Here is a 19,306-nt window from a genome sequence, read left to right as displayed (position 1 = left end):
CAAACTGGAATAACCGAAGAGGTCAGTTTTCTGCTCTTCCTGCTGCCTGCTCAGGCTCGCCCCCCGACGCTCGTACCGTCCTGTGATTCTGTTATTTAAAGATTACAACGCGCGTTCACACCGGATCTGCAGATCCCTGGGGGAATTACCCTTGAGAAGCCTCAGGCGGGCATTTCTCCAGTGCTTATCCCACACTGAAAAGCACCTCGAAGAAACGCCCACGTTTCCAAGGGGGAAAATGGAAAAGCAGGAAAATGAACAGGCTTTGTCATTTTCACCCAAATAGAAGACGGCTTGGGCAGGATTTAACGCGTGTCTTCTTACGCTCATGCCAAGTGGTTTCCAATGAGACATAGCCTATTAATGCAGGATTTGGACGGGCATCAAGCTGCGGCATCTCTCTGGGACCACGGACCAGCGATGCCGGGGGTCCAGGGTGCGTTCTCCTCGCTTGCGAAAAAGGGAAGATAATAACAGCCACGTCCCAAACCGATTCTGAGGGTTAGCGGAGACGCGCCTGAGGGAGAATAAGGCGTTCCAAGCCCCTGGCTCGGGCACGGCCCACGGCCGAGGGCCGCACACCCTTCGTTACCGCTTCCGTCCCTGTGGTCAGAACCGGAGCCTACCGGTGCTGACATGGTCCGCGAGGAGCTGATGTTTGCCAGGTCCTTGGGTGTCTGGGTCACGTGGGAGTCACGGGACGGAAATAAATTTGCCTTCTTAGCCGTCAGGGAATTGTGTGCACTGCGAGCCTCCCGACACTGGTCCACATCAGGACAGACCGTGTCCGCGTGCCGCCTTGTTTAATTCAGAGCGACTTTAAGTAGGATTGCAAGACATTATGGCGCGAACGCCGTTTAAAACGGTTAACTTTTAAAAAGCTGGAAATTACTGGTCTATGATTCGTATTTGTATGGGATGTATCACTGACCCACGTTTGAGTAAAAGTGTAAGGATTTTGTATGAAAGGTCTTGAAGGAAATAACAGAGTCGGGAACTGTGCAATACGCACTCTCCTTCCTCACTTGTCTCACAAACTCTTTTTCTGGGAAGGGGAATGGGTATTTCTCTCTTCTTGCGTGAAAAATAATAACAAGGCCTGCGTTTTACCCCACCTCCGTTTGAAGAGAACCGCGCAGCTTAATGCCTTGGCGTTGTGAAGGGCCGCGTGGACACGGGAAGGTCGGCGTGGGGTCCTGAGCGCGTGGCGAACTGGCTGGGGGAGCGGGGACGGGCCGCGGAGGGGAAGCTGCACGGAAGGCCCCCCCGCCCCGGGTGGCCGGCCCCGGGGTGCACGGCGCGGGGGCGCGCGGGTGGCTTCGCACCGGGCTGGGGCCTGGCCGCAGGCGCCTGCGCTTACCAAAGAGAGCAGCTAATGCCAAGGGACCACTGGGTGGCCCAAGGGCAGTGCCTGGTCCTGGAGCGGGTCCCTCGCCCGAGTTAAAGAACCGCGCGTGAGGGGCCTGCGCGTGAAGGCCGGACGGCAGCGCTGCAGCCGGACAGGAGGGCCGCGGGGGCGCGTCCCCAGGCTGCCCCGGGCGGCGGCCGGCCCGTCCCGGCTCGGGGCCTCGCCCTACGTCCTCGCGGCGACGGGCCACCGTTCACGCGACGGCTCTCGTGTAAACCGTGTCCCGCCGACACGCACGTTTCTACGAGAAGGACGATGAGGGCAGTCAGGACGCGGGGCGCCTCTCAGGGCGCCCGCGCTCGGGAGGAGGGGGTCGCAGGGAGCGCGGACCCTGCCCGGCTCGGCCGTGTCCCGGGGCCCCAGGCGCCTGCCTCGGCGGCTCCCGCCGGCGGCGGGGCGACAGAAACAGCGTCGCCCGTTGCTGCTTTAATTGCCCCCCGCCCCCCGTTATGAATGAGAAAAATCGTGCGCTGTCCCTGGCTTTTTAATTTCCTGCTGAGAAACGCTTGTTTGTGTCACTGTCCGTTTGTCCGCTGGGCTGTTCGTGGTTTTCTTTTCGGCTCCTACGTTCTCCGTGTGCTGTGGGCGCGAGGAATGTCTTGCATGTTGTGGATGTGTTTTACTGTAGTTTATCTCATGACTTTCTGTCATCTTTGGATATTCCGCTTAAGAATTTTGTGAGGAAATACGTAGTTTTCCATTCTGTTTTCAAGCTTGCGTGGAGTCCTCCCCAACCCTGGCTCCACGCAGCGATTTTTTAAATGTGTTTCTACACTGCGTTGCTTTTTCTTTTTGCATGTAAATATTGATTCCATCTGAAATTTATTACTGTGAAATACGATAGGAGCTAATTTTGTTTAGCTTGTTGGGATAGAAAATTGTTTTAGTGCCAGTTTATAAACAAACCACTTTTTTCAATTGAATAGAGGTTATACTTTTTTCATATATATATATATATGAGGTAAAATCAGTAGAATAAAAAATAATTATTTATTGACCACAAAATGTTATTAAGTATATTTGTGGTCGTTTAAATAGTTTCATTTAACAGTTCTTTAAAAAAAATTAAGGTTCTTATAAAAAATAAAATGAGAAATGTTCATCTATTAAAAATTATAACTTCACAATGATTTATGTGTCACTAAGAAGCATAAATAGAATATTTAATGTTGGTGTATTATCATAGATTTTTATCAATTATTTAACCATATCTCTAGTATTATGACACTGACTTATTCTGAAAAAGTGTGTGTTTCGATATGGTCATAAGCTTTATTTTCATATAGCTTACTGAGAAATTATTCAAAATTGCATCTTATGGCTAATAAGTTGTTAGCACATTTTAAAAGTACAGAACCCAATGATGACATTATACTGAATCCAGAAAACCCTATTAAATTGTATCTGTCACGGAAATACACTGTTATTATAGGAATTTATTTGCACATTTTAAAAATTGTGGCTGTCACTCTTGTTTTTGACAGCGGATGGCACGCACGTCAGACCGTTTGGCCCTTCTCCTCGGCACCTGGCGTCCGATGGCGGCCGCGCGGGCGGCCGCCACCTCGGGAGCCCCCAGGCTCAGCTGCTGCCCCGGGGAGCCGGCCTCTCCCCAAGGGCCGTGCCCTGGAAGTCGCACAGCAGCACCGGCTTCCTCTGCCTGGTGGTTTCCCTTGGGCCCCATTGTAGTCTCCTTCACATTTTACCAGCAGCCTATTCTCGTGCGACGCGATGCGACACATCGTTATTTTTCCTGCCGGGCCTGCCTGCCTTTTTCCTCTGGAGCTGGCTTTCCTAGAAGCCACTGCCACTGTTCGCCAGCAGGCCGGGACGCCAGTCCCAGCGGCGGGGCGGCGGTGCAGGGCGCGGGGCGCGGCCGGGCTCCGAGAGGGGCCGCCCACCTGCGTCGGGGGCGGGTGCCGGGGGAGAGCGCCTCCGGTCACTTTCATGGCTGCCGTCCCGAGAGCATAACCCACAGGAAGTTACGGATACACACACCCGCGACCTGATTCACGGGGACCATTTGCTTATTTCTAATAAAACAATGCTATTAGCACCTCTTGTCCCCTGGAAAACAGGCCACCGAGGAGCAGCGGGCGGGCGGGCGGCTCTGTTGGGCTCCGCCACCGCCTTTGCCGCCGGGTGGCCGGGACGGGGGCGGAAGATGCAACACAGATTTTAAAAAAACACTGAGAATTGAAAAACCTCCCCCCCCTCAGAGGAGAGCTTGGTGTTAAAATAAATCAATAACGGTTTTACAAGGTATTTCTTCCTTATTTCGGGAGTCAGGTCTCTGGGAAAGGAAATCGAAGATTGACAGCCAGAAAATAAGTTGCAAGCAAGACAGGCTGTGATCAAATAGAGAGCTTCCCTGGCCACTTGTTTGAAGGCTTCATAAAACATTGCAATGCAGACTAAAGAAAGAATAATGTGTCATTATATTGGAAAGGTATTTTTTCTGTAATTTCTTTTTGCCTTTTGGGGACAAAGAGCCATCTATCTGCTGCGTAAAACGGGCAAAAGCCCCGTGAACCTGCCGGCCGCCGCTCTAGCGTGCCGTCCGAGGCTTGAACAAGGGTGCTCACAGCCTCTGCGTCCCTCTCTCCCCAGGTGCCGCCCATCCTCCTTGACAAACAGTTCTCTGAGTTCACGCCGGACATCACGCCGATCATCCTGGCAGCCCACACAAACAACTACGAGATCATAAAACTCCTCGTGCAGAAAGGAGTGTCGGTGCCCAGGCCGCACGAGGTCCGCTGCAACTGCGTGGAGTGCGTGTCCAGCTCAGACGTGGACAGCCTTCGCCACTCGCGCTCCAGGCTCAACATCTACAAGGCGCTGGCCAGCCCCTCCCTCATTGCCCTGTCCAGCGAGGACCCCTTCCTCACGGCCTTCCAGCTGAGCTGGGAGCTCCAGGAGCTGAGCAAGGTGGAGAACGAGTTCAAGTCCGAGTACGAGGAGCTGTCGCACCAGTGCAAGCAGTTTGCGAAGGACCTCCTGGACCAGACCCGGAGCTCGAGGGAGCTGGAGATCATCCTGAACTACCGCGACGACCACAGCCTCATAGAAGAGCAGAGTGGAAATGACCTTGCACGACTGAAACTGGCCATCAAGTACCGTCAGAAAGAGGTGGGTGTTGCCGGACGCGAGGTGCACCCGCGGTGCCGTGAGCTCCTAGCCCGGACGTAGTCACGGGCATTTTCTACTCAACTGCGAGTGAGTGGTGTTTATCGCTTGATTTATACTTATTTGTCAGGTTCGTAGCTCTGAAGTACGCTGAAAAGGGATCAGTGGTTTCATACTTGGCAATGGTTTTGGTGTCTGTTAAAATGGACACATTTCCTTTGGCAAAATGAAAAAAACTAATGCATTTTAGAATTTTCAGACTGAGCGTTCTGGTTCTGTCGTTTATAAGTAGTGTACTTTAGAGAGTCCCACAGATCTCTGAGCTTTGGTGTTCTCATCTGCTCAATGGGCTTAATATTTACAACATTGGATTATATATGTTTTTCTACATTAATGGACTTAATATAGTATTGGATTATATATGTATTTATACATACAAAAGGTGCCCTTCAAATTCTGTGTTTATCTGAGTGTTTGCCTTTACTTATGTTTTTTGTTTGTTCTGGACAATCTGAGTTTTCCTCTGTTATTGTTTCCTTTGGACTAGGAGAATTGTCTTTAAGCAACACATTTCTTAGTTTTCTTTTATCTGAAAATGTCTCCGATTCACCTTTATTCTTGAAGAATGTTTTTGCTGGGTAGAGAATTCTGGGTTGACAGCTTTTTTCTTTTCTTTTTTAGCCATTTAAAATATTGTCTTCTGGACTTTATAATTTCTGACGAAAAGACAACGTTGATTTTAATTGTCATTTCCCTCTATGTGATATGCCATTTTTTCTTAGGCTACTTTTAAGACGTTTTCCTTCATTTGTAGGTTTTTCATAAATCTTACTATTATGTCTTTTAGCATTTTGTTTTCTTCATGTTTATCCTGTTGGGTGTTTTCTGAGCTTCTTGACTCTATAAATTTATTTTCTTCAACAATTTGGGGAAAATTTAGGCTAATTATTTCTTCAAATATTTTTTTCCAACTCATTCTTTTTTCCTCATTCTCATGAGACTCCAGTGATACCTCTTGTTCCACAGATATTTGAGGCCCTGTTAATTTAGTTCAGTATTTTTTTACTTCTTTCCTCAGGTGGCCTAATTTTTATCGCTCTATCTTCAAGTCGACTTATGTTTCCTCTGTTATTCCCATTATTCCCTGAGGTTCATTCAGTAATTCTTTGCAGCCAACAGTTACTGAATACCTTCTGCTCTTTCCCATCGAAATACTTTTAAATTTTAGATAGTTTATGTTCGGTTCTAGATTTCCCCCTTGCTTTTCTCTGTAGTTTCTGTTGGTTTGCTGTCCCGTCGTGTTCTTCGTCTTCCTGAGCGCAGTTGTGAGAGCTCCCCTCGAGCCCTTGCTGTGGCTCGTAGGCTCTGAGTCGCCCCAGAGTCAGCGCTCGCTGGCGGGCTGTCCTTTGAGAGTGGCTCGCATTTCCGGCATCATAGCCTGGATATTGTAAAACTGATGTTGTGGAGACTCTAGATGTGAGGATCATCTCAAGCGTTTTCTTTTTTTAAAGTTGAGGCCACTTTACTTAAAATCTTGGGTCAGTTCCTCCCCAGAGGCCGTTGAGCTGGCAGCCTGCCCCGCCCCACCTGGTGTAGGGATCTGCGCGGAACGTGGGCGCCCGGAAGGAATTCTGGAAGTCGCTCCCCACTGTCCGTTAGCTCCAGAGGCCGTAAATGCCACCATCTGCTGTTGCGGACCAGGATCCCTTCGATCCTTCAGAGACTCTGCCGCTCCGCAGTGTAACGCAGGGCAGATAGAGGCACAGATGAGGAAGGGAGGGAGATAGGGAGATAGAAACTTGCTCTCCTGGTCTTTTCTTCCAAGTGTCTTCTCTTTCCCAGAATCGGCCTGTAATTTTTTGCATTATTTAGAATTATAGAATAAGTTTTTATTTTATAGAAAGGTATAGTTGTTCTTTCCGAGAGGTTCGCTCTATTTCCCTGTCGGCCGTGGCTGCCATGACAGAGCACCACAGGCTGGGCAAAAACGTAACTGTAATTGTCCTCCATGCCGAAGGCGAGAAGCCTGAGAGCCAAGTGTCAACAGGATTGTTTTTCTTCCCCCCCCGAGACTGTGCCCTCAGCTTGTAGGCGACTGTCCTCTCTCCTTCTTCTCATGGGCTGTCCTCTTCCCTAAGTTAACTTCGTTACCTCTTTTAAAAGCTTATCTACACACACAGTCACATTTAGAGCTACTGGGGGTGCAGACTCGAACATGTGAGTCTTGAGAGAACACAGTTTAGCCCCTAACAGTATGTGAGGAAAAGCAAAGCCATGCCGCACGGAGACGGAAGCCGCGGCAGTGAGAGGCCGAGACTCGATTAGAGTTCAGAGGAAGAATCTCTCTGACCCAGTCGCGGTCTCCTCCTCGGCGCGCGGCCCCAGGAGCGCTCGCCGACAGACCCGTGCTGGCATGCGGGGGGAAACGGGTTTCCCACCCCCGTTCCCGTGGGTCAGCAATATCTGTGGCGTGAAGTGCAATGTTAACGTCGCGGTCCAATCGCTGCCCGAAGGCAGCCCACCCCGAGCAAATATCAGTATCACAAACACGAGCGTGTTCTCTCCGTTATGCCTCGTGTCCAATAACCACGTGTTGAATTTGTCTTCACACTGTTGCCTGGGTCTCTCCGGCCTCTGAACTGAAGCACACGATACATAATGTCGTTGCTCACCGTTCTCTAGAACATTCCAGCCGCTCTTGATTTCTCTCGGGTCGGGGCCTGAACCCTCCTCGCACTGTTCAACGTCCTAACCCGCGTTACACTGTTTCGTTAACTCTACCACATACTTACTTCTGTGCTATTACGAGTTGTTTTATCTTACTTCGTTGCCTGTTGCCCCCCAGCGGAAAGTGAACGGCGCTAAGTCAGACCTTTTCGGTGCATCGCCAAGTCGGAGGCTCTGAAATGCAGGGGAAAGCCTGACGGGCGGGCCCCGTGTTTGCCGCCTTAATCGGAGCGAGCACGTTGTCCGGCTCTCCCCTCGGCCTCCTCTGAGTACATGGTGCTATTGGAAAACAAGAGCTCAAAATAAAACACCAACAATTTTTTTAAAAGAGTGCGAATTTCATGTTTAGAAGCCCTTTGAAAAGCATCTGTGAGTCTTTCTATTCATGAAGCTGCCTTGTCTTTATTTCATGCTTAAGGGCTGCATCTTAACTCTGAACTCTTGGAGCCTTTTTACTGTAACACCAATGCACACATAGCACTTAAAATGTAGATATAAATGCTTTCAGCTGGTAAAACAGAAGCAGTAGCCTGCTTTAGAACTATTGTCTGAAATCTTCCTCTGTTAGCATTCACTTCTTGTGAAACACTTCCGTGTAAACCGCCTTAGAGCTCTACGTCCTGGCAGTTCATTGATGCCAAGTCATTGCTGTTGTCAATCTGACAAATTGTTTCTGAGCCTCCTCCTGCCCCTTACCGCTCCCTGTAAAATGTTGGGACTCTGAGCCGTTGCCATGGAAACGGGCTGCTGCCTCCCGGGCAGCCCCGGGGTGATGTTGCAGTTTTCTACCCACCTCCACGCTGCACCCTCCCAGGGGCCTCCGCATCGAAGAGTTGACCAAGCGCACGTGTGTGAACGTAAAGACTCGCCATTCTGTGATTTCTCACCGTCCTCCCTCGCTGTCTCCTTCCATAGGAACCTGTAAAAACCCCCCAAAGCCACAAAACCCAAGAGGAGCCGCTATGAGGAAAATAAACTCACAGAGGACAGTTTAAAAATAAATTTTTTCCAGCTTCCTAGTTTAAAAATACCCTGCTTGTTGAGACTTGCAATGATTAAAAATAGACCTTGAGTAGAGAGATTATGTTTTTTTAAGATCTGTTTATCGGAGATTTTATGTCAAAAATATTTAAGAATCAGAGTTTATATTTCATCAGTAATGTCTTACGAGCCCTTCGGATAAATCACCCCCCTTCCCCCACGTACACACAGAATTAACCGCTTCCCGGATATGCTATGTAGGTTCAGAGTTCAGCTTTATCTTGAGAAAGAGTAACTCAGTGTAGAAGTTTCTCTGTAAAACACTTGGCTAGAAACTCTAACCCGGCCTTCTCTGCCGAAACTACCCCTTATTGGCGAAAGCCTGGTCAAGCAACGCTCGCTCATGAAATGTTGGTGTAAAATAGATGTGAAAATTTAAATGGTTTCAAGGTTAATTGGTTTGTGACTTTATGATTCAACCTTTCACTTAAGATTTAATTTAAATTGAATAATTAGAGGCTTTACTATAGGAATTTTTCATCGTAAGAGAGGGATGTATCTCTGCACGCATGCTGAAGAAGGCCGGTACTACATCAAACACTTTCACCAGTGCAATCTTTCCGAGTCATTTTTCTCCGGTGCCGGGACGCAGCCAGCCCTGGACGGCCTTCGTCAGCGTCCCTGCCCCGGGGGGTTAAAGCGGTAACCCTGAGAGTCTCTGCGGGGCCTCGCGGCCACCACAGAGGGGTCTTTCTCCCGGGGAAAAAAAATTACGACCTACTTTAACAAGTTTTGTTCACTGCTTTTGATGTGCAGCTAGAAGAGAAAAAAAAAGTTACGATGTTCCTCTTGGTCTTTTTTTTTTTTTCTTTAATGCTTTATTTATTTATTTTCACAGAGAAGGGAAGGGAGGGAGAAAAAGGAGAGAAACATCACTGTGTGGTTGCCTCTCGCACGCGTCCCCCACGGGGGACCCGGCCTGCAACCCAGACCTGGGCCCTGACTGGGAACTGAACCAGCAACACTTTGGTTCGCCGGCCACGCTCAGTCCCCTGAGCTGCACCAGCCAGGGATCCTCTTGGTCTTTAAAATACACACGGAAACCAGAGATTTAAGTCTAGCAAAGCTTTATCCAGTTGAGTTTCCTAAGGGCGCGCCAGAAGCTCGCGCGTAGAACAGCCCTGCGGAAGCCTCGTGCGGCCTCGGCGCCTGAGCAGGGCTCTGCGGCCCCTCCGCGCCGCCCCCTGCGCCGACCCGCCGCGTCTCTCGCGGGGGGGGCCGTGGCGGTTCCCGGCCGGCCACTCAGGTCTGGCCACAGCCCCACCTCCACGCGCAGCTCCAGGGGAAGGGAGGCCGACGTCGTTCACCATAGTTGCGAATTCTGGGTGATCACCTAGATCACGTGGCACTAGGCAGATTCCCCAAGTGTTTTGGGTGAAAAAAAACTGCCTCTAAAATATGACCCGGTGAACAGGAATTTCTTATAAAGTCAGAACAACGCGGGGATCAGGTAACACAGGACTGAGCTCAGTCAACCCGTGTCCCAGCGCAGACCTGCGCGCCACTACAGAAGTATTTTCAAACTGCTCCGAGCCGCGTGAAGGCTCAGCTCAGACTGCGCGTGGAGAAGAAGGTGGGAGGAAGGAACGAACTGTGATCTTTTGGCCCCGGGAAGCATTTGCTTTAATGCCACTGATTTTATTAAAGTTGAAATCGTCACCTTATTGCCTTCCCCGACCCTGCCCTCATTCAAAACTTTCTGGCATTAGCTGGCGTCTCAGAGGAGCCATACCCATCGTTGAACACAGCCTTTATTATGTTTTGGATGTTTTTTCTGTGTTTACTTCCATTGTCAAGATGTTTAAAAATTCTCTTTTCATTTTTTAAATTACCTTTCCATTCAATACTATTTTGCGTTACTTTCAGGTGTACAACATAGTGGTTAGACAGCCCTATGCTTTACAGAGTATTCCCGGGATGTTCGGTATTCGCCCTATTAACGTGGACCACCCACCCCGACTCAGTGTTACTGGCCCGTCCCCTCTGCCGTACTTCACGCTCCTCTGTGACGACCGGCCGGGGCGCCTCAGCCCTGCCCGTTGGCACCCCGCTCCCCTCCGCAACCCTCAGTCTGTGCGCTGTGTCCGTGAGTCTGTTTCCCTTTTGTTTGCTCATTTTCATTGCTCTTGAGGTTCCACGCATCAGCGAAATCGTCTGGTGTCCGCCTTTCTCTGACCGATCTACTTCGCTTCGCACTCTACCCCCAGGTCGCCCCCGGCTGTGGCAAACGGGAAGGTCTCGTCCCTTTTCCCGGCCGAGTCGTACTCCATCGTGTGAACGCGCCCCCGCTGCTGTGTCCTCTCCCCCGCGGAAGGGCGCCCGGGCTGCCCCGGGCCTTGGCTACTGTGAATAATGTCGCGATGAACACGGGGTGCAGCTGTTTTTCTAGAATTAGGGTTTGGGGTTTTGTCAGATGTGTAAATAGAAATGGAATTGCCGGGTCATAAGGCACTTCCATTTTTAATTTTTGAAGAAACTCCCCACTGTTTTCCACAGTGGCTGCACTAACCGGTATTTCCGCCCACGGTGCACGAGGGCCCCCGTCCCTCCCCCTCCTCCCCAGCACTTTGTTTGTTGATTTATTAATGGGAACCATTCTGACAGGTGCGAGGTGATCGCTCACTGTGCTGTTAGTCTGCATTTCTCTGATCGTTAGTGATGTGGACACTGAGCACCTTGTCATATGTCCGTCGGCCTCTGCATGTCCTCTTTGGAGAAGTGTCTCTGCGGGGCCTTTGCTCAGGTTTTGATTGGGTTGTTTGTTTTTCATGTGAAATTGTATAAGTCTTTTATATATTTTGGATATTAACTCCTTATCAAATTTATCATTGACGAATGTGTTCTCCCATTCAATGGGTGGTCTTCATTTCGTTGATGGTTTCTTTTCCTGTGCCAAAAAATTCTAATTTGTTGTTGTCCCATTTATGATTTCTTTTGTTTGAGGAGATATATAGGAAAAAAACTACTAAATGTCTGCGATTTTACTGTCTGTGTTTTCCTCTAGGATTTTGTGTAGCACCAGGCCTCACATTTAAGCCTTTGCCACACTGTATGTTCTTGCATCCTCTGTCAAATACTAATACCATGCCTGTGGGGTGATTTCCGGGCTCTCGATTCTGCCCCATTGACCTCTGCATCTGCGTTTATGCCAGCGCCTTGCGGTTCTGATTAGAACGGCCTCGTAGTGCAGTTTGGTATCAGGTGCCATGACACCCCCACTTTGTTGGGGTGCACGGTAAAGGGGCGAGAGCGTGCAAGTCCCTGCGCCACGCGGGTCTGGGGTGGGCGGGGGAAGAAGCGCGGTCATCGCTAAACACCTGCTTTCACCAGGTAATAACAGGGGCAGGCAGGGCAGGAGGCACAGTCACCTTCTTCTGGAACAGACCCTTGGTGAGCAGCCACCCAAACAGCAACGTTAGTTGCTGACTCTTCTCCACCCTCAGTGCTCGGCGACCCTCTTGGAGGATTCTTTAGAGATTTCCAAAGGGGTCCGTGAGTCTGTCGTTGGAAAACACAGGAGTGGCCTCGTGAGCGGCGGCCGCCGGCCCCCAGGAGCCGCTGAAATGCGGGGTCTGCACGGAGGAGCCAAGTGCCCGCCGGTCCTGCAGGCTGGGCACAGGCCGAAAAGCATGAAAAACGTGTCCCCAGAAAACAGTAAATTGCTTCTATCTCGAAATTAGATAACGGAGTCCTTAGATTAAGTGAAATCTATGAAAATGAGATTCGTCGCGGTGAGCGAGGGAGTGTGCGCTGGCAGCACATCCCGGTGGGGACGCGCCATCCGACAGTTGCAGTTCTACGCTGCGTCTCTCTCTTCTCTGTTGTCCTTTTCCGTGTCTTTGATGTAAAAAATAAAAATTTTCTTCCCAGAGCTATAAAATTAATTTTACCATAGTTAAAAAACAGAAATGAGAATATTTATGGACTACATTTTCTTGGGGGTGGGAGTAGTAACTTACCCTCTCCACATCTGAAAAACGGAAACAAACAGCTTCTTTGAAACTAAAACCAGTCACCAAAAGAGAAAAAGGTTTTGTGCCCTGTTGATTGACTTCATTGTTTGAGCATCGCCTGGTAACACACGTCACAGTCGATACTTATTTTGTTGATGCTCCAAGTCTTATCTATAGCCAGGTTAACATTTCTTCTGAGTATTTACATAACCCAGGAAAGCCGAGTCTAATGATCCAAGAAGAGTAAGGAATCAGTATTAATTTGCAGCAACGTTAAGGAGCCTTTTGACATACCTGTTGGCCATGCTCCTTTACTGACAGAGCCGTTTCCTCCTCGCCCTTGGGACGCAGTGGCGGAGCCAGCCAGACGCCCTTGGCTGCCTCCGGGACAGCGGGTTGCGGGTCACACCTCTGTCCGCGGCCGGCAGCCGCCTGGCTGGACTCGGCCCCTCCCGCGCTGCCAGGCGGCGCCACGGCCACGCAGCGGCGGGGAGCGCTTTCAAAGGCAGCAACGGGCGTGTGCTGGACGTGGCTCTTCATATCTTATTTATTCATCCTAAAAATACTTGCAAGAATCTTCTTAGTACCAGCAACTATGCAAAGCATCGTGGAGGCAGAAATAAATAGTAGCAAAGGGGAGGCACAAGTCTCTTATAACTGACGCTGAGACGCGTTTACCTAGGGAAGACCTGCCACCGTGGCAGGTGTGTCTGTCTCGTAAGGAACGCTGGCCAGACACGACGATGCCGTGGCGACTGGGCAGCGGAGTGAGCAGGGGACAGCGCTGGGGCAGGGCTGCTGGAGCTCAGACCCTGTGCGTCAAGGGAGAAGAAATGACGTCGCATTTTCTTGTTGCCACATGTACAAAGCTCGGCCTTTCTCAGTTAATCAGGAATCCTACTGTGACTACTGATTCATAGGAATGTTATTTTAAATATTAATGCTATGCTTTGACGAGACAAGGTTACCTGTATCTCCTTCTTCTGTGCAGTGTAACTGGCAGATCCTTGGGGTGTTTTGTGTTCTCTCCACATCTGGGCAGCATCTGGTTGGCGACACTCGTACCAGAAGCGGCTGTCACCTCTCAGATGATGAGTGAAGGAACATTGCAAATCCTCAGCTCCGTGTTCTCAATCTGTAAACATGCAGCTACACTTCGAGGTCAGGATCGCAGAAGAGACCCCCAGGCTCCCAGCCCAGGACCTTCCGCCCCGCGGCGCCCTGGGGCGGGGCGTGTCCTCTCTGCGGGGCTTGACCGCTTGGAGGAGGACCGGCCCCGCTCTGCGGAGACGCCTAACTGTGCAGACGAGACGGAAGGTTACTGTGGTGGAAGATGAAGTTGACAGAATATTTTAATATACGGGCTTCTCCAGCCCTTTGCAAAAGGAGCTATTTTCAGCACACTCAGAAGGTAGAGGTTACCTCGTTGCCCTGTATTTATGTAGTGAAAGAAGAGGAAGCTTTCTTTGCCGCTGTTTTGGCCTTTAGCTTTTTAGTTTTCAGGTAACGTAATAAGTGAAATGATGTACTGGAAATTAGGACTTCTACTTAAGCTCGTTGTTATTAAGTTCTGGGAGTAGAGATGAAAACACCCCCTTTTTGAGCGCCTTTGGAATTAGGGAACAAGGGGCCCACAGCAATGCCCGAAATACCATCGCGGGCTCGCCGAATTTAGCAACAGGAAAAAAGGTCAACCTGTCTTCAGCTTTTGACAATGTTTTGGGTATAGTAAAATTATCCTGGCTGAAATGTAAGTAAATATTTTGACTGTATTTCTCATCTGTATGATGTACCAAAAACCGCATTATGAATGTTTGCAGGTGGGTAAATAGTTACTCAGAGTTGCCCTTAATCTGTCGGGATGAGAGGAAGCAGACAGGCTCTGTTTGCTCTCGGACGGACGTCCCACCGCGGGAGGAGAATTGAGCAAGAAACGCTTGCACCTTTGTAAACGCCCTGGTGGCCGGCATTCACTTCCCCCGCCAGTCTAGGTACTTGGAGAGGCGCTCTGTGTCATTACCGTGATCTTTGTTACGCTGAGATTGTGACTTTGTTCACTATCAAGTATGAAGATGCCTGTCGGAACCCCAAAACGGAATCCCTGTCCTAGGGTTAGAGAGGGCGCCTGCTGTGCAGGTGGAGGACGGGCTGGCCGCGTGCCCTTCCTCCTCTCGGAAGGGCACAGATCGGGACACGCGGCCCTGAGACCAGAGCCGTGGGCAGCACCCGGGGGAAGGCGCAGGTCCCTCCGTTCGGGGGCCCAGATCTCTGCGTTCACCATCTTGCATCGTTTCTTAGATGCAAATGGAAGAGGAGGGGGAACCCAGTGAGCTGTGATTTTGTACGAAATATAAGCAGGCTTGGTCCTGCTGCTAAGAAAGCGGGTGTGCAGTTGTGATTCCGGGGGCGGGAGGCTAAGGGCCGCGGGCTTGCTGCGCGCAGGGCCGCCTGGGTCCTGCCCTGGGGGATTCGGTGGGCGGGGCTGCAGTGACGGGTAGGAACGGTTACCGGCGCCGGCCTGGAAAACCTAACAGAAATTGAACCCTGTCAATATGCTCGAATACTAGGCTCATTACAGAGCTTGCCTTGGACTTTGTAATCAGATTATGTATGCAGAACGAGCTCCTACACATTATGTTCACATCTTGTGATATTTAAAGAGAACTAATGAAAAATTTTTTTGAGACAATCCCTAATCTCCAAACAGATTGTATTACAGATATTTATAAATCGATAAAATGCCGTTTGGGTATCTTTTGGAACAGAGTGATACTAAGTGTTGAGAATTTCAGCCAACACATATAAGTTGCTTTAGCGTCTCAGTACGTGCTGTCTGAGGTGTACCCGCAACTGTTCGCGACAACGTGAGAGAACAAAGCTCTGAATCTGCTTTTAACCTGTTTCCGTTCCATGAGAGTAGTGAATAATACTCATCCTCTGTATAGAGACCGAAAGTGATTTTTTAAAGAGATGAGTAGTTTATATGTCTGTCCTTTAACATCAGTGTTTCCTTGCACGAGCCCAACGCGGGTCTTTTCTTCCCAATGTTTGGACATCGTCATAGTTCTACAGTCGAGGAAGCAAGTTCCTTGAGATGGACTCTTTCTTACCTTTTCCACCCGACACGCACGTCTCTCGTTGCACAAAGGACGAGGGAGAGGGAAGACTGTCGTTATCCTCTTTAAACAAAACGACAAGGATTTGGGGGGGCTGAACGTCCTTCCGCCACCTCCTCTGGTCGCCCTTTCATGGGTTCCAGGGCAACGGGACTGCATTTCTCCGAAATGCTTTTCCTTGGCAACCACTTGAAATACGCTGCCTCTGTGCTCCTTGTATAAAGACGTCTTTTCCAAGACAAACTTGGTTTGTCGTAGCTTCTGAGCACCGGCGTCTGGCCTGGGCTGCAACGGCTTCCCCACCTCCCCTCAAACAGCCCTGTGGGAGTCCCGGGGACCGACACGTGTGTGTTTCACGTGACACTAGGACAGCGATGGCCGGCCCGTGTGTCGCAAGGATCTTTCAAACATGCCATTCCCGAGTATTTGGTCAGGGGCGCCGACCTCTTTCCCTGAGACTGTCGAATAAAATCGCAACAGCCGACACAACAATGGCTGCCCAGTGTGAACGAATCAAAATTACACCTGTTTTTTTTGTCAGGTCAGCAAAAGATATATGTTGGGGGGTGCCGCAGGCTTTCAGGAATTAGTTTACATGCCACGAGGTGGAGGCGGCTGAAAATCGCGGCACGAAGAAGAAACGGAAGCAGCTAGTTTTTTAATTTCTGGAAATAAGGACACGGCTGTAAAGTGTCCTTCTTATTGTCGACGTTAATGGCGTCAGCTGGGGCTTTTCTGTGGGACTTACAGGAATGACTAGTTCCCGATTCCTGAGAAAGTTCAACAGTTCATTCAACCGCGTGAACGTTCGCGGCCGCCCCCGCCAGGCGCCGGTGCCGGGGGTCGCGTGGTGAAAGCGGACCGACCGTTGCAGCACTTTGCTCGCTGGAGCCCGCGATGCGGGTGCAGGACAGAGAGGGAATTAGTGGAATTGTAATGCCTGTTCAAAGCGCAAGGCCAGTACCAGGAGGAGAACAAGCGGCCGGGGCCTGACCAGGAGGATCAGAGGCTGAGTCGGGGGACCGGGAGGGATTCGCCCAAGAGGTGGGTAGTTCCAGGCAACGTCGTCAGCAAACGTGAACCGACTGGAGCCCAGAAGGCCCAGCTGGGGTCGGAGCCTCGTGAGACGTGTGTGGCCGGGAGGGCCTCCCTGCGAGGCCGGGCAGGGCGGGGCCGGTGGGGGGGCCCGGGGCCGTGAAGGCCTGGCCTGAGCCCGGGGCCTTTGCTTGGTGTCCGCGAGATGCCGGTGCAGACTTTCAGATCAGAGACCCAGTTAGGTTTGCCTGTGTCGAGGGCCGGCCTCTCAGCGTTGGGTGGACGGGGAGCAAGACTCAGCCTGGCCGCTCGCGCGGGAATTGTGCGTTCCTGCCTGAGAGCCGGGCAACCGCTTCTGCTCTGCTGACGATGTCGCCGGCCCGTGTGCGCCGAGAACGGGCGTTGCCATGAGGCGAGGAGGCGAACACAGGACAGAGAGGCCGACCGGGTGGCGCTGGGAGCCGACTGGGGTCCGTAAACCCTCCCGGACGTGGTTATGACACCAGCACACTGGGGCCATTTTTAAGCCGCTCTACGGAGGCACAATGGACATGTGATAAACTGGACACGTGTGAAGCGAGCCCCTGGATACCCTCCCGCCGCAGTTAGGGCAGTGCCCGCCCCGCTCGCCCCGCACGCGCCCCTGGCCCTTCGGGAGCCTCGCCTCACGCTGCCGCCCTCCCCGGGCCGAAGCCCTGGGCGCCGCCGCTGCGGGTCGCTGTGCGGCCTGCGGGGCCCATCCACGCGGAGCTACACAGCAGGCGCCCTTCTCCCCCGGCTGCTTCCACTCGGGCCCCGCGGGCGAGGCCACCGCGTGGGAAGGCCGGTCGTTCCCGCGCTTCTCATTGCCGGGCAGATGGGCTTTCGCGGCGTGAAGGTACCACGTTTCGTTGATCCGTTCACTGTGTGAGGGGCACGTGAATTGTCCCTGCGTTTGGCTCTTGCCTCCAAACGTGTGCGTGACCTTCGTATGCAAGTCTTTGGAGAGACATCTACCTTCTTTTCTCTTCTTTTTTTTCCTGTATTAGTATTTATTAATTATTGTATTGTTTTCCATACAAATAACTGGACGTGTCTGGGACGGGCATGAGTCCATTTTACGGTAAGTATTGGTTTAATTTTTTAAGACACCTGAAAATTGTCTACAAAGGGACGGGCCATTCCCATTCTGATGGGCACTGGGTGGGAAGCCCAGGGTCTCTAAATGCCTGCCCACGTGCGCCGTGGTCTTGCCATTCCGACCGTTCCGGTAGGTGCGCAGCAGCGTCCCCTTGTGGCCTGAACCGGCATTTCCCTGGTGGCATGTGATCCGGCGCCTCTTTCACATGTTCTTCCACGCAGGTACCTCTCGTGACGGGCTCTGTTCAGATCTCGGGTCCACTTTTGAAACCCTGGGTGGTTCTCCTGTTCTGGTGTCTGGATAGTTGACGTGCGCAGGGGCAGAGGGGATCAGAGTTAAACAACATGCGTTTGGGAGCCGGGGACTCTCGTTGTTTGTATCTGGCTTTCAAGTGAGCATTTCCTGACAGAAAAAACCCCCACTGGTGATTTAAACTTAGGAACATGGTCCAACCAGGCGAACGTCTGGGCGGTCGCAGTCTTTCTTGTGCTGGAGAGTTCTGTGCGCGCCCCGCCCCCGAGGCCCTCCCTGCGGCCAGCGCCTGTGGGTCCCCGCACCCTTGGAGCGCCCCGCTCCGGGGTTAGCCCTGAACCCGGCCGCGGTTTCCTGCCTCTCCTGTTTCCCAGCCCCCAAAACTGCACTTCTTAAATCCCATCCCATGGAAGCCCTATTTCAACCAGATAACCATCGTGTTATGTGCTCTGTGCCTTGCTTGCCTGCGCGGCTGAATGATTTATGTCAGTTAAACTACGCACTTTTCCAGGAAGCCCTTAGGAAACGCCTTTAATTACAGTAGCGGGCTGATGCAGGGGACAGTTTCATAGAGAGGACCTTCACTTTTCAGAGACTCTTACACGTGCATGTTTTATCATCAGTCCTCATGAGAAAGCAAGGAACTAAGACAACAGAGTGGAGAGAGGGAGGGACGTTAAACGTGGAGCGGAAGGCGGGGTTTTAAAGAATTATTCACGAACTTGAAATATATTTTATGCATTTGAAACAGCGATGCTTATGTAAGCTATAGACCCATAACCTACATACTGGGAGCTTCTAGAACACGAGTGATTGCCAGTGTTACGATTTGAATTATGTACCCCCAACATGATACGTTAAGCTCCTAACCCCAGGAACTCAGTTTTCTACCATGTTTGGGAAAAGGGTCATGTGGGTCATACAGGTAAAAGTAGTTAAGATGAGGTCACATGGGAGCGGAACAGGCTCATGACCCGTGTCCTTACAAGACGAGAAACGGTCGTTGAAGGGACCGCGTGGAGCGAGGGCCGCGTGGCAGCAGAGACGCAGCCGAAGTGACGCAGCCGCAAGCGAAGGGACGCCCCAGCCGGGAGGGCGTGCGGGCGGGGGCCGCACCCCGAGCCGGGGAGGCAGCGCGGCGCTGCCAGCGCCTGGAGGACTGGCAGCCTCCGGGGCGGTGAGGTAATACGGAGTTAATAAATCGCTGCTGTCCTACGCCGCCCTGTTGGCTGCTCTCTGTACGGCAGCCCTCGGCCCCCATACAACGCGCAGACGTGTCTCCATAAAACCTCAGAGATCGAAGGGAGGTACCGTTCATGCACAGACTCCTTCCGTATCCACAAGGAGAGCAGCACCTGGGGTCAGAGAAAAATAAAACAGCGAGGTTCCCGCCGTTGGTGCAGGTCCACTTCTCCCGCTCGGGCCCTGGGGCACCTGGCGCAGTCCTCGCTTTTAAGCCACTCCTCACATGGGCTTCGTGACCTGGCCTCGCCCATTGACACGCACGGTGACCCAGGGAGCCGTCCCA

General features: G+C 51.5%; 1 protein-coding gene across 6 annotated transcripts in view; it reads left to right on the top strand.

Moving 5' to 3' along the window:
- The window catches only part of TRPC4 (transient receptor potential cation channel subfamily C member 4), a 73,822-nt gene that overhangs the window by 14,806 nt on the left and 39,710 nt on the right, over positions 1-19,306 (top strand). For 5 of the 6 annotated variants that reach the window (XM_054586674.1, XM_054586673.1, XM_054586672.1 and 2 more), the window contains exon 2: positions 4,019-4,537. The exons of the other annotated variant lie outside the window; for it this stretch is intronic. In XM_054586674.1, coding sequence (XP_054442649.1) covers positions 4,019-4,537 — 519 coding nt within the window. The remainder of the gene's footprint in view (positions 1-4,018; positions 4,538-19,306) is intronic. 6 annotated transcript variants of the gene reach the window in all.

This window comes from Pteronotus mesoamericanus, unplaced genomic scaffold (assembly GCF_021234165.1).
Source record: "Pteronotus mesoamericanus isolate MK-2021 breed Mesoamerican mustached bat unplaced genomic scaffold, CSHL_Meso_final contig_94, whole genome shotgun sequence".
In the NCBI taxonomy this organism is placed as follows: Eukaryota; Metazoa; Chordata; class Mammalia; order Chiroptera; family Mormoopidae; genus Pteronotus; species Pteronotus mesoamericanus.
This window is presented reverse-complemented; position numbering and strand designations above follow the sequence as displayed.